Source organism: Rana temporaria, chromosome 9 (genome assembly GCF_905171775.1).
Source record: "Rana temporaria chromosome 9, aRanTem1.1, whole genome shotgun sequence".
Taxonomy (NCBI): domain Eukaryota; kingdom Metazoa; phylum Chordata; class Amphibia; order Anura; family Ranidae; genus Rana; species Rana temporaria.
Genome location: NC_053497.1, coordinates 163,526,014 through 163,552,437, shown reverse-complemented (window position 1 = coordinate 163,552,437; position 26,424 = coordinate 163,526,014). Strand labels below are relative to the sequence as shown.

General features: G+C 49.7%; 1 protein-coding gene across 1 annotated transcript in view; it reads left to right on the top strand.

The window, feature by feature from the left end:
* Positions 1–7,958: 7,958 nt before the first annotated feature.
* Positions 7,959–26,424, top strand: part of LOC120914265 (BOLA class I histocompatibility antigen, alpha chain BL3-6-like) — a 30,141-nt gene continuing 11,675 nt past the window's right edge. Inside the window, exon 1 of the mRNA XM_040324891.1 lies at positions 7,959–8,233. Within this exon, the coding sequence (XP_040180825.1) occupies positions 7,996–8,233 (238 nt within the window). The 5' untranslated portion in view covers positions 7,959–7,995. The remainder of the gene's footprint in view (positions 8,234–26,424) is intronic.

The window sequence follows — 26,424 nt, the reverse complement described above, 5'->3', positions numbered from 1 at the left end:
CCAGTGTATTGTCTGAACGTGTATTTAGCACGGCAGGGGGCGTTATCACAGACAAGCGCAGCCGCCTGTCCAGAGCCAATGTGGACAAGCTCACATTTATTAAAATTAACCAGGCATGGATCCCAGAGGAGTTGTCCCTACCTTGTGCAGAATAGACACCGGGCCGGCCTTACCCAGCCATTGTTTTTTTTCTGAGCTTTCTAGGGTTGCCATCTCAACATATTAATTACACAGGTTCTCTGGCTGATTACGATGCTGCTAATTAAACTCACTTGGTGCCTTATCAACATTAAATTAGCCCCAGAACCTGTGTAATTACTCTGTGTTCAGGTTTAAAGGGATGAGGTAGCAACCCTAGATCTGTCTCACTCTTTTGGGGTTTACCCTAATTTAAAAAATAAATCAATTAAAAACCAAAACCTGCTGTGTTGGCTACCTCCTCCTCCTCCACTGCCACTTCCACCTTCAGTCACATTCTTAGGCTTGCGCACTGCAACTGCTTTCTTTAAGTCCCACCAGAGGTTCTCAATCGGATTTCAGTCTGGTGACTGTGATGGCCACTCCAAAATGTTCCAGCCTTTAATCTGCAACCATGCTCTAGTGGACTTGGAGGTACAGTGGGTGACCGCGATATTGTGTCAATCTCGCTCCCTTTCTCGGCGAGATTGAGCACCTACGAGCCCCATCGCGGGTGCCAGCGCCGAGCTGGCTTGCCGCGATGGAGACAAAGCCGTCATAGAAGCGACGGGAGATCCGACTTGGATTGCCGCCAATTCTAGCGTCGGCATTTGGTATGCATTCCCGAGAGGGAGAACTCCCCGCCGGATTTTAAATAAAAATCCGGCATGGGTTCCCCTCTCAGGAGCATACCAGGCCCTTGGGTCTGTTATGGGATGTAAGGAGACCCCCCTACGCCGAAAAAACGGCGTAGGGGTCCCCCTACAATCCATACCAGACCCCTATCCAAAGCACGCTACCCGGCCGGCCAGGAAAGGAGTGGGGACGAGCGAGCGCCCCCCCCTCCTGAGCCATACCAGGCTGCATGCCCTCAACATGGGGGGGTCGGGTGCTCTGGGGCAGGGGGGCGCACTGCGGGCCCCCCCACCCCAGAGCACCCTGTCCCCATGTTGATAAGGACAGGGCCTCTTCCCGACAACCCTGGCCGTTGGTTGTCGGGGTCTGCGGGCGGGGGGCTTATCGGAATCTGGGAGCCGCCTCAAATAAGGGGGCCCCCAGATATCGGCCCCCCACCCTAAGTGAATGAGTATGGGGTACATCGTACCCCTACCCATTCACCTGCAAGAAAAGTGTTATCACAAATAAAAAACAACACAGGGTATTAAAATATTTTATTAGTCTGCTCCGGAGGCTCCCCCTGTCTTCTTTAGCTCTTTTTGCAGGGGGGCTTCTTCTTCACCGCCATCTGGTTCTCTTCCGCTCTCCGGGGGGGGGCTTCTTCTTCTTCCGCTGTCCGGGGGTCTCCTCCGCTCTCCTTATGCTCTCCGGGGGTCTTCTCCACTCTCCAGGAGTCTTCTTCTATTTTCGCCGCTCTCCGCTGTTGACTCGGCGGTTCTTTCTCCCGCTGTCCGGTGCCTTCTCCTTCGAGGCTGGCCGCCGCTATACTAGCAGACGGCCAGCCCGCTCTTCTGTGACGTCATCTTCACTTCTCTTCTTCAGCCTTCTCCTGATGTTGACCCGCCGGCTCTTCTCGCTGCAATGACGGGTGCGCGGCTTGCATCCGACTTATATAGGCCTCACAGTCCCATCATGCTCCGGTACCTACCCATGTGTTACCTACCCACGTGTTACCTACCCACGTGGGTAGGTACCGGAGCATGATGGGACTGTGAGGCCTATATAGGTCGGATGCAAGCCGCGCACCCGTCATTGCAGCGAGAAGAGCCGGCGGGTCAACATGGGAAGAAGGCAGAAGAAGAGAAGTGAAGAAGATGACGTCACAGAAGAGCGGAGGCCAGCCCTGAAGGAGAAGGCACCGGACAGCGGGAGGAAGAACCGGGGTGCGCCGAGTCAACAGCGGAGAGCGGCGAAAATAGAAGAAGACTCCTGGAGAGCGGAGAAGACCCCCGGAGAGCAGAAGGAGAGCGGAGGAGACCCCCGGACAGCGGAAGAAGAAGAAGCCCCCGGAGAGCGGAAGAGAACCAGACGGCGGTGAAGAAGAAGCCCCCCCTGCAAAAAGAGCTAAAGAAGACAGGGGGAGCCTCTGGAGCAGACTAATAAAATATTTTAATACCCTGTGTTGTTTTTTATTTGTGTTAACACTTTTCTTGCAGGTGAATGGGTAGGGGTACGATGTACCCCATACTCATTCACTTAGGGTGGGGGGCCAGTATCTGGGGGCCCCCTTATTTGAGGGGGCTCCCAGATTCCGATAAGCCCCCCGCCCGCAGACCCCGACAACCAACGGCCAGGGTTGTCGGGAAGAGGCCCTGTCCTTATCAACATGGGGACAGGGTGCTCTGGGGTGGGGGGGGCCCGCAGTGCGCCCCCCTGCCCCAGAGCACCTGACCCCCCCATGTTGAGGGCATGCAGCCTGGTACGGCTCAGGAGGGGGGGGCGCTCGCTCATCCCCACTCCTTTCCTGGCCGGCCAGGTAGCGTGCTTTGGATAGGGGTCTGGTATGGATTGTAGGGGGACCCCTACGCCGTTTTTTCGGCGTAGGGGGTCTCCTTACATCCCATACCAGACCCAAGGGCCTGGTATGCTCCTGAGAGGAGAACCCATGCAGATTTTTATTTAAAATCCGGCGGGGAGTTGTCCCTCTCGGGAATGCATACTAAACGCCGCACACGTGTAGAATTGGCGGGAATCCAAGTCGGATCCCCGTCGCTTCTATGACGCGCTCGCTGGAATGCGCTTTTACTATTCCAGCGAGTGCGAGATGTCGGCACCATGTCGCCGAGAATCAGCGCGATGCTGTCGTGCTAAAAACACATTCTCGGCGGCAGGCACTGTATGCTTGGGATCATTGTCCTGTTGAAAGGTCCAACGTCTCCCAAGCCTCAGGTTTGTGACGGACTGCATCACATTGTCATCCAATATCTCCTGGTACTGAAGAGAATTCATGGTACCTTGCACACGCTGAAGCTTCCCTGTACCTGCAGAAGCAAAAGAACCCCAACGCATGATTGACCCCCCGCCATGCTTCACAGTAGGCAAGGTGTTCTTTTCATCATAGGCCTTGTTCTTCCTCCTCCATGGGCCCAACCAGTTCTAATTTTGTTTCATCAGTCCACAGAACACAATCCCAAAACTTGTGTGGTTTGCCCACATGACTTTTGGCATACTGCAGTCGACTCTTCTTATTCTTTAGAGACAGCAAGGGGGTGCGCTTGGGAGTTCTGGCATGGAGGCCTTCATTACGCAGTGTGCGCCGTATTGTCTGAGCAGAAACTTCAGTACCCACATCTGACAAATATTTTCTCAGTTCCTCAGCAGTCACACAGGGACTTTTCTCCACTCTACGCTTCAGGTAGCGCACAGCAGTCGAAGTCAGCATCTTCTTTCTGCCACGACCAGGTAGCGTTTCAACAGTGCCCTTTGCCTTGAATTTTGCGTTTACTACTGTATTACAAAACCAATTGATGTCATATTTAGTTGCATATGGTTCTTTATGAAGTCCTTGTAGGATTGCATTCTGAATACAATTACAAATGTACACTAAATTCCCTAAAACCCTTTACAGCATTGAGGGGTTCAATAATTTTGAACAAAACTGTATGGACCTCGTCCTCCAAGATCAAAATCATTATATTTTTTATTTTTATTTTTTTTATGTTATTTTAAGTTATTTCCCTATCCACATTTATTTCCAGAGTACTTGCCATGCTCTTCCCGACATTTTGCTGCCATTTGCAGCCCTCCAGCCTTTTTCCCTTCGTTTTTTAGAGACATTTTTGTAGTCAAAAGTCCGGGTCCCCATTGACTTCAGTGGGGTTCGGGTTCGGGTCAAAGTCCGGGTTCGGGTTCGGTCCCGAACCCAAACTTTTTTTTCAAAGCCCGGGTTCGGGTCCGAACCCGGACATCCAGGTGTCCGCTCAACTCTACTGGTAAGCAGATCTTATCATCATTCACTTTGAGTGTCGTATATCTGGTGAAGGACTAATCTCATCATTTGTTTGAATCACAACACCTTGCAATCAATATTCTGTCACTGGACTTTTTTTGCAAACTTTTTTTTCGTTTGGGACTATGTTTTTTTAATATTAAGGCCGCGTACACACGACCGGTCCATCCGATGAGAATGGTCAGACGGACCGTTTTCATCGGTTCACCGCTGAAGCAGACAGATGGTCTGATGGGCGTACACACCATCAGTTCAAAAACCGATCGTGTCAGAACGCGGTGACGTAAAACACACGACGTGCTGAAAAAAAAGAAGTTCAATACTTCCAAGCATGCGTCGACTTGATTCTGAGCATGCGCGGGTTTTAAACTGATGCTTTTGTGTACTAACCATCGGTTTTGACCGATGGTCAGCCGTCCATCGGTTCGATTTTAAAGCAAGTTCTAAAACTTTGGTCTGAAGGACAAAAGTCCGATGGGCCGTACACACGGTCGGTTTGGACCGATGAAACTGAACTTCAGTCCGTTTTCATCGGTTTGGACCGACTGTGTGTACGCGGCCTTACACATGTCCTTTCAAACAGGACTTCTTTCATCTGAGATTTATTGATTCAAATGCCAATGTGTTCACAATATATTCAAGCACTATTTCACTATTATATGGTGTAGTAGGGATGCACAACAGTTTCTACACAGCGCCTCCTATATTCACTATTATTGCCAGTGGGAGTGTATAAACACTTTTTTAAGGGGAGCAGCAGTTTTTTTAATTGTAATTTGTTAAACATTTATATATTTAGATTTGGTGCAAGGTCATTTTGCATTCATTCTTTGAATATAAAGACATGTCTCTTTGTTGAATATACGGGCTGTGTCTTTGCTGGATTAATGGGGACTGTCTCTTTGCTGTATATATGGGAGCTGTCTGTTGCTGCTGGAGGGATCTATTCTTGCTGTAGTGGGTCAATTATTTCTTCCACTGCAATAACAAACTCTAAAGCCCTGTACACACGATCGGATATGTGATGGAATCTAATCCGATTAATTTTTTCGTTGGATATCCGATGAAGCTGACTTTCATCAGTCTTGCCTACACACCATCAGTCAAAAATCCGACCGTGTCCAACGCGGTGACGTAAAACACTATGACTTGCTGAGAAAAATGAAGTTCAATGCTTCCGAGCATTGCGTCGACTTGATTCTGAGCATGGATTTTTGACCGATGGACTTCCACACAGACAATTGTTTTTTATCCATAGGAACATTTTAAAACGTATTCTATTTTTTTTCACCGATGGAAGACAAACCGATGGGGCCCACACACGATCGGTCCGTTTTCATCAGACAAACCGATCGTGTGTACAGGGCTTAAGGCCCCTTTCACACAGAGGCGTATTTCAGGCGTTTTAGCACTAAAAATAGCACATAAATAACGCCTGAAATAATCCTGCCCCAGCATTCTCAATGTGAAAGCCCGAGGGTTTTCACAGTGAGGCGATGCGCTGGCAGGAGAAAAAAAAATCTCCTGCAAGCAGCATATTTGGAGCGGTATTGGAGCTGGGTGTTTACTGCTCCTGTACCGCTCCTTCCCATTGAAATGAATGGGAAACCGCATTGATACCGCCGGCAATGCGCCTGCAGAGGCGCATTGCCGGCCGTATTATCCCTTTTTCGGCTGCTAGCGGGGGTTAAAACCACACCGCTAGCGGCTGAATATCGCGGTAAATACGACTGTATATCAGCGCTAAAAATCACGCCGCTATACCGCCACTGCACCTCACATGCCCCGTGTGAAAGGGGCTCTATGAGAATAAAGGCCCTGGTCAAATCTATACTGATAATGTCCCAATGGGGCATCTGGGTGGTATGTGGGCTGCTACAATACATCAAGGAGCTCCAACAGGAAACCATGGGATTTAACCGCTTGCCGACCAGCCGCCGGTAGATCTACGTCATCTCGCCGAGCAGCCAATAGGGGCGGCCGCGATCACCGCCGGGCACTCACGATCGCTCATTACAGAGCAAGAACTGGGAGCTGTGTGTGTAAACACACAGCTCCCGGTCCTGTCAGGGGGGGAAATGACCTATCGCCTGTTCATACAATGTATGAACAGCGATTTGTCATTTCCCCATGTCAGTCCACCCCCTCCCCCTTCAGTTAGAACACACCCAGGGAACATACTTAACCCCTTCCTCGCCCCCTAGTGTTAACCCTTTCCCTGGCAGTGGTATTTTTATAGTAATCAATGCATTTTTATAGCACTGATCACTATAAAAATGCCAATGGTACCAAAAATGTGTCAAGTGTCCGAAGTGTCCGCCATAATGTCGCAGTACCGATAAAAATCGCTGATCGCCGCCATTACTAGTAAAAATAAAATATTAATAAAAATGACATAAAACTATCCTCTATTTTGTAAACGCTATAACTTTTGCACAAACCATCAATAAACGCTAATTGCGTTTTTTTTTTTTTTTTTTTACGAAAAATATGTAGAAGAATACGGCCTAAACTGAGGAAATTTTTTTTTTTAAATATTTTTGGGGGATATTTATTACAGCAAAAAGTAAAAAAATATTCATTTTTTTTCAAAATTGTCGCTCTATTTTTGTTTATAGCGCAGAAAATAAAAACCGCAGAGGTGATCAAATACCACCAAAAGAAAGCTCTATTTGTGAGAAAAAAAGGACGCCAATTTTGTTTGGGAGCCACGTCGCACGACCGCGCAATTGTCAGTTAAAGCGATGCAGTGCCGAATCGCAAAAAGGGGCCCGGTCATTGAGCAGCAATATGGTCCGGGGCTGAAGTGGTTAGATGTAATATTTGGAGCAGAAGATTGGAGAACTACACTGAAATATTAAGAGTAGCTTGGTTTCATTCATCAGCTGGTATGTTGTCTGAAAACTTGTGACTGGACAGTGAAGGTAATGCAGAATGGTGAGCTAATTACTCTTCTCACTCTGCTTTGCAAGGGGGGCTCCATATTCATGTCTATGGCTTGCAAATAAAACAGGGGGGGGATTAGTCCACAAAAATATAAAGATATGTGAATGAGAGTGTCCAATTTCAAAAATGATTCAAAACAGTGATAAAGTGAAAGAACATTCCACCACCGATGCTAGTATAAATTGATTGAAAGAAAAACTCCTCAGGGTCACATCAGGAAGAAAGGTAAGTAAATGCCCTTACCAGTATGGTTGGACCGCCTGTTAGATGAGGTCAAGAAGGCCTGAATATCCACTCGATCTGGTGATAGGAAATCCCAGGGACTATAAGCTGCTCCACTTCCAGCCGTTCCTCACCAAGTTCAGGAAGATAACTATCTGTTCAAGGCAATCCACTCCTGGGCTCAGCTTCACATAGGAACCACAAAGAAAAAATGGAGGCTCGAGATAGTGAAGTACTGTAACCACTTTTTTGTATTAAAAAATGTGTAACATAAACACAAAAACAGTTTAAAATTGCCGGCAGACAAAATTGTTAAAACAAACGCACCCCCGTGCTTCCATGGTCACCCCTGACATGTTTCGTCATATGACGTTATCAAAGGGCACGGGCGACGCACTGAGCGTTCACCATTCATATATACACACGGAGGAGCAACCAAGCCTCCCTCTCGTGTAGCGTCAACCAATGAGATTCAGCCACTTTTCACTCTCAACATAAACATTAAAAACTTTAAGAACATTTAGGATGGAGACACCGGTAGAAACACTTTATGGACCAGTCACGGAAGCACACAGATAGGAATATCCTGTGTCAAACCCACAGGTAGCTGTAGCTACCCATCTGTAAAGACCTCTGAGTATTCTACATCCAGAAGTCTAGAATTATTACAGGATAAACTAAGTAAAAATTCATTCTTTTTAGGTGCCTTCACCACTCAATGCGTGGCAACATGTCCCTCATCCATGAACGATCCAGCAGGATATGCTTTTAAGGTAGCTGTGGAAGGAGAAGATCTGGTACAGTTAAATGTCAAAGAAGGGGTGTGGGTCGCTGGAGACTATCCTCATTCGGAAGTTGTACAGAATAGCCTACAGAAGGACAGAGCCTCACTGGTTTCCATAAAAAAAATGCTGAATAACCAGTGCCATGCCTTGGCAATCGCATATTCAACTGCAGGGAAAGAAGCCCTCTTAAGAAAGAGTAAGTAACACAATGAAAAAGTAAACCTGTGAGATAAATGTGTACATTGTGTAATTTTTTTATAAACTATACTGGTTTACATGGCTTTGTTGTCACATAATAGATGCAGGTACTCACCCCCAGGGTATTCTATATTTTAAATCCTTCCAGCCCCCTCCCGATGACCCTTTAACTGGGTCGTAATGCCAGGATGTGGAACAGACTACCTAACCATGTGATTGGCTGTCACAGTGGACACATAATCAGGAGCCCATGCTGCCGGCTCCCAATCATATATTATGATTGGGGGCTGTCTGCCAAAGCTTGCTTACTGTGTAGAGACACGCTACTTTACAGGCATACTATAGACACCCCCCAGGTACACAATTTAAAGGAATATTTCACTTTTATTGTTTCACTTTAACTGCTTGCCTACCAGCCGCCGCAGTTATACGGCAGCAGGTCGGCTCTGCTGGGTGAGATCACGTAGCTATATGTCATCTCTCCCAGCAGCCAATAGGGGCGCGCGCCGCCGGAGGCACGCACGCGCACCCCCCGCTCGTCCCTGATCCCGGCGCGCATGCCCGGTGGGCGCGATCGGCACCGAGCACCCGCGATCGCTCGTTACAGAGCGAGAACCGGGAGCTGTGTGTGTAAACACACAGCTCCCAGTCCTGTCAGGGGAGAAATGCCTGACCATCTGTTCATACAATGTATGAACAGCGATCAGTCATTTCCCCTAGTCAGTCCACCCCCCTTCAGTTAGAACACACCCAGGGAACATACTTAACCCCTTCCCCCCTAGTGTTAATCCCTTCCCTGCCAGTGTCATTTTTATAGTAATCAATGCATTTTTATAGCACTGATCGCTATAAAAATGGCAATGGTCCCAAAAATTTTTCAAAAGTGTCCGCCATAATGTTGCAGTACCGAAAAAAATCGCTGATCGCCGCCATATCCTTCTTCACTTTTATCGGCGGGAAGGAGAGGGCCCCCGCCGCTCTCCCGTGCCCTCTGCCACTTACCGGAGCCGTCAGCAGCGGCGGAGGCGATCAGGTCCTTCTGGTGGCTGGGTATGGAGACGAGTGAGGGGGAAGATGGCCCCTACCCGTCTCCATACCATAGCATGGCGGAAGCAACGTCAACACGTCACTTCTACCCATAGACCCACAGACCGCATATCTCATATTTAAGAGGTCTTGTCGTGCTTTTTTTTCTAATAGGAATAAAAGTGGCAAATTTTTTGAGGGGTTTAAAAGAACCGTGTAAAAAATAAAAGGTAAAATAATTAAGAAAAAAATGTAAATACATTTAAACAATCCCCCGTCCCACCAAGCTCGCGTACAGAAGCAAAATCATTGTTGCCATTCCACGAGCGGATGCAATTTTGAAGCATGACATGTTGGGTATCAATTTACTCAGTGTAACATTATCTTTCACAATATAAAAAAAAAAAAATGGGCTAACTTTACTGTTGTCTTATTTTTAATTAAAAAAAGTGTATTTCCTTACAGCTCCATGGCAGCACAGCTGGGGTATAGGCTCCACCCCCCCTCCCCATGCCTACAGGACTTAAAGCGGGGGTTCACCCTAAAAAAATTAAAAAAATTGTCTACCAATGCATCCAGTATACTAGCGTTAGCAACAGTATGCCTTTATTTTTATTTTTTTCGCTGGAAAAAAGAAGAACGCAGAGGCTGTAGGTGGGCTCAAATTTATGAGTTAAAGCTGAGGTTCACCCTAAAAATCAACTTTCTACCATGCCATCCAGCATACTAGCGTCAGCTAAAGTATGCCTTTATTTTATTTTTTGTGCTGTACTCACAGTTTAATCCATTAGTTTCGTTTCTGACTCCCACGGGGAGTAGGCGTTCCTATGCAGAGGGGAACATGATTGACGGCCGGCTGTGGCGCATCATGTTTCCCGAAAATAGCCAAAATAGGACTTGGCTCTTCACGGCGCCTGCGCAGTCAGCTCCTAGTCTGTGCGTAGGCGCCAAATAGCGCCGTGAAGAGCCGAGTCCTACTCCGGCTATTTTCGGGAAGCGTGACGCGCCATAGCCGGCCGTCAATCATGTTCCCCTCTGCATAGGAACGCCTATTCCCCGTGGGAGTCAGAAACAAAACTAATGGATTAAACTGTGAGTACAGCACAAAAAAAATAAATAAAGGCATACTTTAGCTGACGCTAGTATGCTGGATGGCATGGTAGAAAGTTGATTTTTAGGGTGAACCTCCGCTTTAACTCATAAATTTGAGCCCACCTACAGCCTCTGCGTTCTTCTTTTTTCCTCCTATGTGCAGGACCTAGGTGTGCTCCTCTACCCGACTGGTCTAAAGGACTGGTCTTCAGTCCATGCGTGTGGATTAAGTTAGACGCAGTTCCTGGTGTCTTGTCTAAACGACCCATGATCCAGGGAGCCCCGCTGCTGGTCCTCGGGGCGGCTTTATCATGGCTAACAGCCATGTCTGGGGTTCGCTGGGTCCAAATAAAGTGGGCAGAGGTGATGGCAGAGTTTCTCCCCTATGCACGCGCACCCACGCCGTGCCGGTGTCGATGGTCGCATGACAGAGGTTGTGTGAGCTAAAATGCTTTGTATCCAAATAAATGCTGCATTGCATAGCCTGAGCTCCTCCACAGGGAGTACTCTGCATAACAGATACACAAAGTAACACGTTGTCTGTTCACACATGCCAATGACCTGTTGGTGGCTTCTCATGTTTGCTTTAGGGCTCTTTCACACGGAGCGGACCGTATCTGGGTCCGCTCCGTGTGTCTCCGTCGGCTCAGCGGGGATCCCCGCTGAGCTGTCGGCGGATAGGGCGGTCCCCGCACACAGTGCAGAGACTGCCCTGTCTCAGCTCCGCTCTGCCCTATGGCGGACGGAAAAAAAAATAGGGTTTTCTTCCGTCCGAAAACCGGATCCCGACGGACGCGGACGCTAGCGGATGCTCCATCCTCTAACGGACGCGATCCCATAGGGATGTATTACAAGTCCGTTAACGGACTTGTAATAATGGACAGGCGGAGCGGACGTCTGAAAGGGGCCTTACTGTTGTCTCATTTTCCAACCCCCATCAAAAGACCAGCATTTCCAGAGAAGGTAGAGGAGTCACCTGTGGATGTCTACTGAATGTTAAGTTATGGGATATCCTTTTATATTCTATGTGCTTTTCAGTTTTTCACCAAAAATAAAGAAAAGAAAAGGGCAGAAGCATGTTTATGATGTCTATATTCCCTTGGCTTGTGTACATTGCAGAAGATTATTGTATTTCTGTTCCAAATGCCTACCTTTTTTGTTGCTGTCTGAACAAACATTTTCATTATGTCTTTATTCATTGCAGGACTCATTAATCACTGGTTAATCGGGGCTGTAGATGAGGCTTCAGTCTCCCTCTAGCAGTGGTTAACCCCTTAGGGTGTGTTACTAGCAAACTATTTTACTGCATTTAACTATTTTCTTTTGCCCAGGTTCATGACTAGTGTAGTCCAGATATGACACAATAACCTTCGACCGTTGAGACCCCATTACTCCACCCCTTAATTGGTCCCCACTTACTAAATAGTAAAGAGGACCACACCTTTGCTTGGAGTAAACTGGCCACAACAGCCTATTTATTAAAACATAAATTGCAATAAAAACTCCAACTAAATGAAACAGTAATATCCAACATCAATGACATACAATAAACCCCCACTCTGTTGGTCCTTTCTGGCAGCACACCCCATTCTCCACCATTTTACCATATACCAGATGAACAATGCACTGCCGAGCAAACATTAAACTTTTAGGCCCTCAGTCCGTGTAGTACGCTCGGAGACAACCCCCGCCCGCAGTGCAAACGTTACAGTATCCCAACTAACCTTTCGCTGGGATACACCTTAAGGGGCCATCATATTGATGAGCCCCCCACCCCCGTTTTCACACGTTTTCTACTGCCACCATAAAGGGACCAACAGAACTAACCGCCACAGCCCGAAAGGATGGACACCTCCACCTTTAAAGGGCCCCCACCCAACCTCAACGCTCTCTGGATCCCTTCTTGAATCCCATCGACACAGCGCAATCCCCCACATCCGTCAGATGGACCCCGTCCCTCCTCAGATACATGCCTACATTAGTCTCCAATTCTGGTGCGTAACCACTAGCCCCCCAATGGCGTGCCAAAAATTTACCCACCACCCGGTTAACCGAGTCCTGGCTCGGTTGAGCCTTGTAACTGACCGAGCCTTGCGCCACTGGTGTCGGCGGGCGACAATTTCCGACCACACCAGCACCGTCCCCGGAAAGGCCGCTCGCAGCCGCTCAAAGTCCGCCTTTGATGTCCGTAATCAGAGCCCTGATTTTACGCACACCAAAATCATTCCCCCCCCGCGTGTATAACCAGAAAATCGGGGGGCCTGTCCAGTCGGGCGTACCTCTCGACCTCTGGTAGCACCCTACCCCCACCTCATCCCAGTATCCCCAGCCACCTCAAAACCGCTTCCTTCCTGGAAATACCCAGCTGCCTGCCTTCCGGCTTCTCATCAGCCCTTCTTTGCCCCCAGCAAACGTACGAATGTCCGAAAATCCAGACGAGGAGTGTAGTCCCTCCATCTGAAATGAAATAAACAATCCACAATGCTCACCAACGAAACACCAACCCTAGCAAAAGCCCCCCCCCTTTTTCATCAGCTCCCTTCCCATTAACAACCACCAACTGAGGCCGCACGTATGACCGGAACCTCCGTGATTCCCACCTCCCGATCTTCCGTACTGCCCGCCTCGTTCATCCCGCACCTGGCAGCTTCGGTAGCCGCCCCGATACGGAAGGAGTGTGAGACGAAACTCGGACTGTCCCAAGCCCATTTCTTGTAAGCAACTGCGAAAAACCGCCACAAATTGGAACTTTGACAAGAAGACCCATCTTCGTGCCTAAGCACGGCCCGCCCCCTTCCGGCCCTGACCCCCAAAAATGCCTTGACCCGATGCCACGGACATACTCTGGCCCCTGGCAGGGAAAAAAGAACCACGTCCACCCCCCTGCCCCTCTGGTCGGTTTTTGATCTGCGCAAATCGAATACCCACCTTATCCTCCGATATCCACACATCCTCCTCATCAGCCCCCCAGCCCTCATGCGGGAAGGGCTAACCAATTCACTGATGCGGAACGCGCCGTAAAAATGCAGCGAGTAAGCCGCGCGAATAAACAGGCATTCATACTGCCCCGTGCACACCCCGTCCAAGGCCCCCTGATACCTACCAAATTGGCAAAGAGACCGGCCTCCTGGCATCCTGCACCTTACGACCTTTCCTGTAGCCCTTCACTGCCTGTCTGACCAGAAGTCCTTGGTCCAATCACCACCCCCCATCAGTTTTAAAAAAGAACGCTAAACCCGCCAACTTTTTCTCAATGGCGGACACGGACACGCCTAGCTCCATGTTCCTGGATACAAAATAAAATTACCTGCAACCGCTCCTCTGGCCCCACCGCTCACAGGACCCCAGCTTCGGCACCCAACTCCAACCATTCCTTCCATACCTTGGCGTAGGCCGACCCATGTGGCCGTGCTAACGGACCGCTTAATCCACGAGGCGGCTAATCCAGCGCCAGCTCCCAAATCCAGCCTGGGCACGGGACCCCGACAGCCTCCGCGGCCGGGGCCAGCTCTCTGAACTTGTCCAATGAAAACGAGACAATGAATCAGCCTGCGTGTTCACGACGCCCGGGATATGCACGGGCATAAATGAAAATGTTCAGTTGCAAACACCTCAACACTAAATGCCCGCATGAGCCGAATGACCGGTGTGACGACGCGGACATGCGGTTCACTACCTGGACCACTCCCATGTTGTCACAGTTTCAGCCGGAGTTTTAGGTTGCTGCACGCGGCCTCCCCCCAAAGCTCAATGGCCAACACCACGGAAAAGTTCCAGCAGCACCAGGTTCCGGAGAAAGCCTGCCTCCACCCAAGACCTCGGCCAAGGCTCTGCGCTCCACTGCCCCTTGAAGAAAGCCCCATAGCCCGTGGACCCCGCCGCGTCCGTTACCAGTTCCACGTCGAAGTTACTCACCGGACTGGACAGCCACATCGACCTGCCATTGTAGGATGTCAGGAACTCATACCATACCTTCAAGTCCTCCCGATGCTCCTTAGACAAACGAATGAAATGATTGGGGGCCTTAGCCCCCGCCATAGCCGCCGGCAAAATATTCTGCCCATGGGAATGATCCTACAGGCGAAATTAAGTTTTCCCAGCAGTGACTGTAAAGTCCTCAGCTGCACCTTCCGCAAGCCCTGAAACTCTCTAACTTCCGCTTTCAAGGCCTCGAGCTTATCCCTGGGAAGACGGCACTCCATTACTTCCGAATCGATCACTATACCCAGAAAACTAATCTCCGTCGTGGGGCCTTCCGTCTTGTCAGCCGCCAAGGGCACGCCAAAACGTCCCGCAATGTGCTGCAACGTTGACAGTAGAGTCGCACACACACCAGAGGAAGGCGGCCCCACGCAGAAGTTAGTCATCCAGATAGTGAATGATCGAGTCCAGGCCCGACACATCCCTGACCACCCATTCCAAAAAGGAACTGAATGTCTCAAACAGTGCGCAGGAAATGGAGCAGCCCATGGGTAGGCACTGGTCAACATAGTATTGGCCCTGCCAGCAACTCCCAACAGCCTAAAACAGTGAGGATGCACCGGCAAACAACCGGAAGGCGGATTCGATGTCCGCCTTTGCCATTGAAGGCCCCCCGTCCGTACCTCCGCACCCACCGTACCGCCGCATCAAACGACGTGTAGGACACCGTGCAAGCCTCCGGATCGATAAAGTCGTTGACCGAACCCCCCTTTGGGAATGACAGGTGGTGAATAAGACGGAATTTGTTCGGTTCCTTCTTAGGCACCACCCCCAACGGAGACACCACCAGCTCCGGCAAGGGCGGGGCCGCAAACGGCCCGCCCATCCGTCCTAGTGCCACTTCCTTGCCCAACTTTTCCCCCACCACCCCCGGATTAAGGAGAGCCGATTTCAAATTTCGTGCCACCGGCGGCACCCACCGCCAGCGAACACGGTATCTTGAAACCGTCCCTGAACCCCGAGGACAATAGTTCTGCCGCTGCCTTGTCCGGGTACCTACTTAGGAAAGGTAGCATCCTTTCCCCCTTCACCGGAGTCGTCCCTTTTTTGAGCAGCGTCACCGGCACGCTTTCCCTTTTTAAAACACTTGGCCGCGGGGTGGGAGCCCCCACACCCTGAGCACACGTGTTTTGAATTTACATGATCCTCCGAATTTGCAGGCGTTCTCATTGAACTGCCAGCAAACTCCCCACTTCTTACCGGCCGACGGTCCTGAGGAGGATGTACCCGGCCCGCCCCCCCGTGAAAAGGACTGCGCCGGGGCCTTAGCCGCCGACATGAGCCGCATCCAGAGGCTGATATCTTTCTGATCCCAGCGCAGAGAGGGCCTAACTGCCCGCCGTTGCCGAAACTGCTCATCGTACCTGAGCCAAGCCGACCCCCCGTACACCCGATGCGCCTCCCCCAATTGAATCCATGTACCCGAACAACGCCGAGCAATGTTCTGGTTCTTTTCACCAACGACGCTAGCCATAATGGCGAACGCCTGGAGCCAGTTCACGAAAGTGCGCGGAATCAACCTATAACCGCCTCTTCTCCTCATCCTCCTTTTTAGAATCATCCGGCTTCACCCTATCGAGGTTGAATTTCTCCAACGGCAACAGGGAGAATATCTCTACATATTCGCTCTTGGTAAATTTTTCCTTCACCTCCTGCTTTAAATGACCCCCCCAGCGGACACTTCGTAGCATATATAAACCTCGCCCCTTGCCGCATCCGCAATACGTACCAGATCGGAACGAGTCACCACCTCCGGGGCCCCCCCTGACTTGTCTTTTCCCGTCCCCACCTGTCCTGCCACTGGGGCCACCGGGGGAAGCTGCGAAGCCGCAACCCCCCCTCCGGCCGGAGCATCACCCCCAGTCGCGCCCACAGCCACAGGTGCCCACGGAGCCACCTGTGGCGAAGGGCCCTGTACAGCAGCCACCCGGCCCAAAAGCTCCTTGAGGCCTCCCACCAATTCCGTCAACAGGGCGTCAGCACCAGAGGCGGCAGGCGCAACGCCCGCCACCACCGGTGCAGCCACCGCCACTGGCGGCGGAGGTGCTGGAACCCCCCCCCTCCCCACTCCCAACAATTCACACAATGCGTCAGCTAAAGAGGATACATGTAATGTAGTGGACTTACCAGGCCTGCCGGGAGACGCCCCCGCTGCCGTAGACTGGATTTCCACCGCTGACTCCCTCTCCGGTTCACCATCTTCGTCTTTCCGATGGCACACCCTTCCGACCTGTCCTCCCCGACTGGGATCGGTGCGGCCGACAGTCCCCCAGGAGAAGATGACCTGGAGGCCCCGGAGTCCCCCCTCCGTTCCGGCCGGCCTTTTGCTGTTCCTCTGCCCCGCGTTGCTGCAGCAGGCAGACCACCCGACGATGACTCCGCGTTGCCTGATGCTCCCCGCTCCGAGCCCCGCCCACCCGCGGAACCGCCGGCCCCACGTGTAGAGGGCCCCGCGGCCGTGCCAGGTGGGTCTGAGGCCTTCTTTTTCCCCTTTGAAGCCCCCGTTCCTGCCGCAGAAGGAGAAGGTGTCCCCCCCCCACCGCCCGAATCTGGGGAAGCGGCGCCGGTACGGCCCGTGGCCCCGCCCACCCGACGGAGGTCGGCGGGCGTGTGTCCTGCTCTGTCCCCCCCGTCCCGCTTCTGTCACCCACTTCGGCGGGGGGGCCCGACCGCCCCCCCGGGGGGCTACCGGGCCCCCCTTGCAGTCCTGGATGAGGGCCCCTGGGGAATAAGCGGGCCGGAGGCCGCGGACCTCCGCCCGCGTGGGGTCAACTCAACCGCCGCCCGATCCTCCCGATCCGCCCGCCTGGTCCGCGACCCATTCTGCAGCGCGCCTCTCTAGCCAGTCTGTGCCCCGATGAGCTGCCTCGGCCCGCAAGCGTGCGAGCACGAGGTCGACGGACGCCATTTTGTCTGTGTGAGAGCAGGAGGAAAAGCTGCTTCCTCGTTGCTCTCCTGACTGCAAGTGCCCGCCTGGCCCCCCGCCCCACCCTTTTATAGGTAGACTCCCCTGCTACTCCCAGCCAATCCTGCCGCTCCTCTGAACTTGATCCTTCTAACTCCCCCGCCCCTCTCTACACCAATCCTGCTCTTCCTACCTCCAACCCCCTTAGCTTAACCCTTCCTGTGTCACTAGACACTCTGTCATGCCCGGCCCTCTGCTAGTCTTTGCTGTCTTTTGCTCCGGGCCTCCCTCACTGACTGTGGGTAATGAGGGCCGTGCAAATTCAGCTTTCCACTCCCGCTTGTCAGTTTTGATTTCGGACGCGATTTCAAAAGGGCATTTGTGCAGGTTTCTGCGCGGAGTCAATATAGGTCACGGCCCAAAATTGCAAAGGTAGTACAGAATCTGCCTTTTGAAATCGGGGCGGCGCCTCACCGATTAGGACAGTACAATTGTCGTCAATTTGAGATGTCAGGTAGCATGTCAAAATGCTACAGTGTGATCCAGGGCTATGGGCTGCTTTGCTAAATGGTATCTTAAATTTAAGGGGGATGAGAGAGTTTAGATAGCTCTCATCCAGTTGATTTGTCTAATTGGGTCTCTGCTTCAGCTGGGCTTTACTGTGGGCTCATCTGTTGTTGCTGGGGTGTTGTTCCACCCCGGAGCGATAGGTGGCAGCAGTGGAGTCCAGGCTGGGGTGCCTCTTGCTAGCAGCCAATCAGGAGGAGTTTTACCTCACGGGGCATGCTGGGGGAAGGTACTTCTGGAGCAGACGCCATTAGGCGGGGTCTTGTTCCTGGTGTGCCACCTTTAGGATGACCACACATCACGGTTCCCTGGCGATGAGGCCTACCAGGCCGGGGTGCCCGTGCCATGCGGTGTTCCTGATTCCGGGACCATGTTGGCCCGGAACATTTAAAGCTGTGGCAGGGCTCCAGTAATTGACTGGGCTCCAACTCTGAGGAGATCCCAAGCCAGATAGCTGTTCGGTGGGGAGTCCGTCTGAGGAGCACCAATGAGAGGCTGGCGATCCAACAGGGCCTAGACAATCCACCGGGGATCGAGGTAATCGGACTGTTATGTACTGGAACGTACCTTGTAGCCAGAGCCTAGTGTGCAGGAGGAGGCCTCTCTTACAGCCCCCGGCTCTGGAGCTGCTGGAGTTGGGACAGCAAGCTCGGGAGCACGGCGAGGTAGGAGTGCCTGGTGATGATAGCAGCTCGGCACGGTTGGTGGGCCTTCGGGACGGTGGTTGCAGGAGACAGCGTCTCTGGAGCTGGCACAGGCACTGGATAGCAGAAGCTGGTGAAGCAAACCGGGTAAGCAGATAATCAGGTGGGTTAAGCAAGCGTAGTCAGATTCAGGCACAGGGTCTGGTAATGGTGGGCAGGAGAGCAGAGCGGAGTCAGAGCAAGCCAGGGGTCGGAGTGGAGAGGGTCGGATGGTCAGACGGAGCCGGGTCGGTTTGAGGTAACAGGTTACAACAGGTCACAGATTTCACTGATACAACGCTGCAGATCAGACAGCAAAGTGTCACTGCAGCTGCTAGCTTTTTAAAGGCTGAGTGGCGCCAAACGCGCATCAACGAGCACGCACGTGTTCCCGCTGTCGTGCACGTGCGCGTGTAGTAGGCGCATACGCGCGCGCACATTTGGCGCGCAGATGCGCGCATTTGGCACATATCCGTGTGCATGTGAGGCGCGCCTGCGCACATGAATAGGTGACTGGTTTTGATTCTGACCATTAGTATGTGTGCGCATGCGTGCACGCCGGAGCCTATTGGCAGGTCCCTGACACGGACACTGAGGGGGTGGATGTTGGCCACCTGTCAGTCGGTAACCCAATTGAAACTACCTGAGAAAGATTTAGGCAAGAAGAAGTTTACTGAACATATCCTAAGTTCTGAGGCCAGGTCTGTGGCAGAGACCTGTCACTCTCAAAGTTCCGAGTGATACCCTGGCTGCCAGGTCGGTGTGAGAGGCCTGTCCAGGTACACTATACCCACTCCGGCTGGAGTGGCGACGAAAGTAACGTGTTGTTGGAAGCAGGACTGCTTCTGTACTGTTGGGCCTGAATCTGCTACTTTTCCTTCTTCACACCTCTACTATCTACCTCAAGTTTATTGTTTACCATGTTGGGTAAAATAAAGCACAAGAAAAGACACCTGCTGTTTGGACGTTCCATCATTGCTGCTCTCATCATCAACTACCCCTAGACGCTCACAGAGCTAACACGCCATCCCAATCTATAACCAGCGGCTCCTTCGGGGGTGAGCGCTACAGGTACGCAAACCCTGTGGAGGGTCTCAGAGCGAACATGCTTCAGGCTCTTCAATAAGAAGACGTGGATGAACATGACTGTGTGATCTTGCTTTGATTAAGCAACCAGAAATGAAGAGGATGATGATACCTAACAGGTTGCCTTATTTATTAACCACTTCCCTACCCGCCCATAGTAATATGATGTCCACAGATGGGATCTCCCATCCCAAGTGGACGTCATATGACGTCCTGGGCTTCCCAGCCAGCCGTCTTGCATTTTTTTCAAAATTGTCGCTCTACTTTTGTTTATAGCGCAAAAAATAAAAACCGCAGGAGGTGATCAAATGCCACCAAAAGAAAGCTATATTTGTGTGAAAAAAAAAAAATTGTTTGGGAGCCACGTCGCACGACCGCGCAATTGTCAGTTAAAGCGACGCAGTGCCGAATCACAAAAAGTGCTCTGGTAAGGAAGGGGGTACATTCTTCTGGGGGTAAAGTGGTTAAACAAGTGGCCAATACACTCAAACGAGTAATTCCCACTTACCATGTGAAGGGTTTAAATTATCTGGCAAGGAGCAGTCTCCTAGCTTTCCCAAGCAAACATCCGTCTTCAGACTCTATAAATACACGGATGGGCATATCAGTATGTATCCCACTGGCTCAAGCAGCCAGAGATAAGGATGACACCTAAAAGGTTGTCGCATTCAATAAACACATTCACAATACACTCTAAAGGAGTGGTTTGTGCTTACCCTTTGAAGTCTCCAAGCCTTCCCAGGCAAACAATCTGCTTTAGATCCTTCCAAAGAGAAGACAGCTTAACATGACTGCAGGAATGTTGCCTAGTTCAAGCAACCTAGGATAACGATGATGATGACTGTTAAGACCTGCAGTAGTTAAGGTACTGTGGCCTTCTTTCCATCCCTCAATCGCCGAGCATAAGTGATTATCGCTACCATAGAAGGTAGAGGGATAGTGGAGATGAATGCAGTTTCCAAGATGATTCTTCCGAATGGTTAATGTTCCCCCCAAACATGAGCCAAGACTTCATGAAGGGTGTCCAGGTATAGAATAGCTTTATTGAGACTCAAGGTTACTTATATACAGCAAAAGGAATACTTGACGTAATCAGACAATGACACCCTCCTCCCACAACATCATACAATGGTGTTACTAACGAGCCACTCCTTCAATAGACCTCTTTTAGGAGACAGACGGCTGTCTCCGATTAGTATCCACATGAGTAAATTACTGGTCATTTGCCCAGACGAGGTGATTCAGAGGTAAGCTCTTCTCACCTGCTAAACAATAGAAACTCACACAATGAACGCTTCTGGAGAGACAGACCAAAGTTCATTTACATGACACATTGAGATATTATCACAGCAGGCTCTGCCTGGGAGATATTGAGATCAGTTAAGGAATAAACCAATTATGTCCAGGCAGAGAGCACCCCAATTTTCCCAAAAGTTGGAACACCTCTTTCCACACAAGGTATCCCTGACATTCAGAGCTTTTTTTCTCAGAAAATAGGTGCAGGAACTCAACCATGACCCTGTTCAGATTTCAAAAACAGTAGAAGGGTCTTAAAGGGGCATTAAATACCAGAATTGCATTACATACAGAGTGCAGAGTTCAGGGGGTTACACACAGAGTGCAGAGCTGTCACTTGTAAACACAGAAACCAGACTTCTGTGTTTACAAGTGATTGTGGTGAGCAGGCACCAAAGGGTCTGAGCCAGAGGTGGTGGAACTGAGTTCCCCCAAGTTCCCCCAGAAAAAAAGCCCTGCTGACATTACATATCCCCTGATAGCCCCGATCTGGGGGACCAACATATCCAAATTTCACCCAGATCGGTCCAGGGGTACTTAAAAAACAAACAGAGCCTATGAGAAAATACAGAATGAAGTCTATTTTCTTTACAACGACACCTAACCAGTTGTCACATTCATTAAGCATGTGGTCAATACATTCTCTAAAGGAGTCGTTTCCACTCACTCTGTGAAGGGGTCATATATGGTGCCAATGACTAGTCTCAGAACCTCCGCAGGCAAATTAACCCTTGTCGGCTTCTTCCCAAGCAGAGGTAATGAACATGTGATTCCTACTTGTTCAGGCAGTGTCAAAGAAGCTAGTAGACCAGACTGTGTGACTGCACAGAGGAGACCAAAAACGCATGTAGATGAAAATATAATAATTTATTAAGATAAGCGAACAACACAAAACCAATAAACAATGACCCAAAAATAACTATAGACAATATGTACAAAAATGGGAGATACCAGAATCGTAGTAAAAGCCAGGCTGAGGTCATACACAAGGGGATATCAGCAGGTGGGTAAGGATGGAAAACCAACAGGAACAGGGAGGGGACGGATGGAAAAGCTGCAGAGTAGGGATCCAAAGTAATCAGGTAACAGGAGGACAGGTATCTGTGTTAATCAGGGGACAGGAGGGACAGGTACAGGATGGGATCGGGTCAGATCGGGTCAGGTCAGGTAAGATGCAGGCTCAAAGTCCAGGAGATAGATACCAAGGCGAGGTGTGCTTGTACTCGCCGGGTATAAATAGGGATGTCAATGATTGGCTTCAAGTCACACCTGAGCGCAGAAAGAGCAGTACGCTCCACACTGCCAGGATCCATCCGCTGGTGAAGACCAGTACTGCGTCCCAAAGATGATAAAACACCAGCAGAGAGAAGTTCTCCTGACAGTGCCAAACTGCCAGGAGTCACCTGCTGGTGGACCACAGTACTGCAAGCCAAATAATAAAAAATATTACCAGCGGATGGAACCTTTCCTGACAGGCAGGCTGCAGTTAAGATGATGTGACCAAGTTGTCACAATTACGCATATGGTCAAGACACTAAAGGAATGGCTGAATTCATCTCCTGCAAGGGACATCTGTTCTGGCAATGTCCAGTCTTCTTTCCAGGGCCTTCTCAAGCCAATCAATTCTCTTCAGTCTCTTCTAAACAGGAAGATGAGGACGACCTTTGTCCAGATTGGTAAGGTTGGTGAAATGCCTTACAATAGAAGTGAAGCTTTGGAAGTATTTTTTTTTTTTTTTACTGAAAAGATCTTTATTTTGAAGAAGACAAAATACAAAATACATCCAACAAGGTTGGTTATAAGCATGAACAGTCAGATAAGGCATATCCCAACATAAAACAGTCAGAGGAAAGGACCTCTGTGATCATCAATTATCCATGAAGACAGCTAATTTGAACTCGTAACCATCATCTGACATAAGTGTCATAAGGAAAGCCTTTAGCAAAGGATCAACCAGGTAAACGGGGAAAAGCGAAAGAAAAGGAAAAAAACAAAAAAAATAAAAAAAAGATGACAAAAATAAAAGACACAAAAATCATAACGAATCACATGAAATCTTATCCTCTGAACGAGATCGAAATAGTTCTCCTCTAATAAACCATGTACTCAAATTTGTCTATGACTGTTCCATTATACGGTGTAAGAACCAAGGGCTCCATTTAGCATCATGAAGATGCATAGTGTCTCTAAGAGTGTGATGAATCTTCTCTGTGAGCATAATCTGATCCACCCTAGCTACTATCTGTGCCAGAGGAACCACACTGGACTTCCAGTGGAGGGCAATTTTCCACTGAACTGCCACACAGATGGTGTGTAGCAGACGCATCAGGGGTTTAGGAGTATCAGGGATACTCTCAAACAGCAAACATTGAGTGTGTGTCAGAGCCATGCCTCCCCCAGCCAACTTATCCATCCAGACAAAGACCTCCCCCCAAGTTGGGCGCAACTTTTCACATTCCCAAAACAAATGCAAGAAAGAACCCTGATGGGGACATCCGCGAAAGCATAAGGGGGAACTCTGAGGAAAAATGTTACTCAAACGGAGAGGGGTGAGGTACCATCGTGTGAACAATTTCACTGCTGTCTCCTTAACTGAAAGAGAGACAGAACATTTCCTCATGTTCTGCCAGCATGTCTCCCAGTCCTTGTAATCATATTCGAGGCCCAACTCCTGATCCCACTGGGCCATGTGCTTCAAAACCAAATCACCATCCCCACCCCCCATAGAGCGGTACAGTACCGAGATAAGACCCTTCTGTCTAGGGGAGGTTGAACATAGCGTCTCAAACACCGTGTTAGTGTCAGAGGGTACGGCTGCATAATGTGTTTGAAAGAAATGACGGACCTGCAAATACCTATAGAACTCCCTCAAGGGAATATCTTTCAGTTCCCTAAGAATAGAAAAGGAAATGAATCCACCATCATGTTGCAGGTCCGCCAAATTAGTGAGATTGCAGCTAACCCACCATCCGAAACTAGAGGGTGAGTGAAAGGCCAGGGGAAATCTAGGATCCCCCAAAAAGGAGGCCCCAGGAGGGAACCTAGAAATAAGTGCCAAACGGGAGCCAAACTTCCTCCACAACCCCAGCTCCTGAGATACAATTTGGTTTTTATCCTTTAGTGAGGCAGAATAAGACTTTGAGGACCACAAAATGCTGGGTAAATAAAAAGGTTTAACTGAGTCAGCCTCGAAACGAACCCAGGGGACTCTAGGGCGTCTGATGTTCCACTGTGCTACTTGAGAAAGCCTGCTAGCCATGAAGTATAACCACAGCTGCGGGACTCCCAGACCCCCCATCCTGTATGGTCTATAAAGCACTTGTCTAGAAAACCTTGAAGGCTTGTTGTTCCAAATAAATTTGTTCAAATGAGACTGTAGTTTCAGGAGAAAAGTTTTTGATACAACCACTGGAAGGGCCCTAAAAAGGTACAGCAGCTTGGGTAAGAATGTCATCTTACTAGCCGTGATCCTACCCAAGAATGATACCCTGTATTGTGACCAAGATTTAAGAAGCTGCTTCAATTGAGCCACTAATGGGAGGTAATTAAGAGAGAAAAACTGTGCATAATCCGCGGGTAATCTGATACCTAAATAGGAGATGTCTGAAACTGCCCAATGAAACTTAAAGGACCTCCTGAGGTTCTCTAGTTCCGCAGGAGGGAAGCCTACAGGGAGAGCCACTGATTTATTAACATTCACTGCTAGGCCGGAAACCTCAGCGAAAGAGGAAAGGGTATCCAAAAGATTGGGTAAAGAAACTAAGGGGTTGGTAAGGAATAAAAGCACATCATCTACATACATGCACAATTTGTACACAGAATCAGATTTACTGTAGCCTGCAATATCAGGGTGCCTAAGAATTGCAATGGCCAGTGGCTCAATCGCTAGGGCAAAAATGAGTGGCGACAGGGGGCAGCCCTGCCTTGTCCCCCTGCCTAGCTTGAAAAAACCCGAACTACAGCCCGGGATCCTAACTCGTGTACTGGGATTCCGATAAAGTGCATAAAATGAGTGCAGAAACTCCCCCCCAATACCATACCTCTGAAGCAGGTGAGACACATAGCTCCAAGACACACTGTCGAATGCTTTGTTAATATCTAACCCTAATAGGAATAATTTTCGAGAAAATAAGTTTGCATCTTGTATCACATCCGCTGCTAAGCGGATATTATCCGTAATAAACCTATGAGGGATAAAACCTGATTGGAAAGGGGAGATCAAGGAGGAAATTACACTACCGAGCCTATCAGCTAGGATCCTACTAAAATTTTTTAAATCATTATTCATCACCGAAATTGGTCTAAAGTTTTGGGGTAGGGAATGGTCCTTGTTGGGTTTGGGTATAAGGGACATGTTGGCTAAAAGCATCTCTTCAGGAAATGACCCACCCTGGAGAACAGAATTAAATAAACCAACCAATTTAGGGGCCAATTGGGGGGCAAACTTTTTATAATAAACGGCTGAAAAGCCATCGGGACCAGGGGAGGAGCCATTCTTCAGACTTTTAATAACCGCCAGGACCTCTGAAATCGAGATGGGCACATTAAGTCTATCAGATTGGGACCTAGACAGGGACGGGAGGGGGACATCTTCAAATTTATCCTTGGAAGCTTGAGAAGGCTGAACTTTGGGGGCCTCTAACAGGGAGGAATAATAGTCTTTGAAAATATCTAGCACTTCCTGAGGGTGTGAAGTCAAATGTCCAGAGGGAGACCTAAGTTTGTATACATGAGGGGGACGGAGGGACTGATTAAGCTTCCTGGCGAACATCGTGGATGCTGCATTACTATGTAGAAGAAACCTGGCTCTGGACCATCTCAGTGCCTTCTCCACTTTTGCCGAAAGAAGAGCATCCAACTCTAGACGCTTTTGATCTATAGTCCGTCTAGTGGACTCTAATGTTAGAGCTGAGGCGTTTTTATATAGTTTATCCAGTTCAGTAGTTAGTCTGAGAATGTCACATTTATTTTGTTTATTACGGGCTGCAGCCAAACTAATAAATTTGCCTCTCAGCACTGCTTTATGTGCAACCCAAACCGTGGAGACTGGAGTCTCAGGGATAGCATTAAGGGCAAAATAACCATCAATGGCCTGCGACATCTCAGACTCCACCACATGATCCGAAAGAAGGGCCTCATTAATTCTCCATGTTTAGGAGGAGGGGGTCTGTGAGATAAAATTAGTGGAGAAGGATACAATATTATGATCAGACCAGACACAGCTATGCACAGAGGAGTCCCTCGAGTTAGCCAAAAGAACTGGGGTGGAAAATACATAGTCCAACCTTGAGTAGCTGTCATGTGGGTGGGAATAGAACGTGTATTCCCTAACCCCCACATTGTGCGCCCTCCAAGAGTCCACCAGCTGAAATTCCCTCAGGCCTCTTGTCAGAGACTTGGAAAAGGCCCCTGAGCTCACAGTACCAGATGACCTGTCCAGGGCAGGGTTGGCAACCAAGTTAAAATCCCCTCCTATCAACATATGTGGCGAAAGAAACTTATTCAAAATGTCAAAAAAAATGAGAAAAAAGAGGCTGGGGATTCATTTGGGGC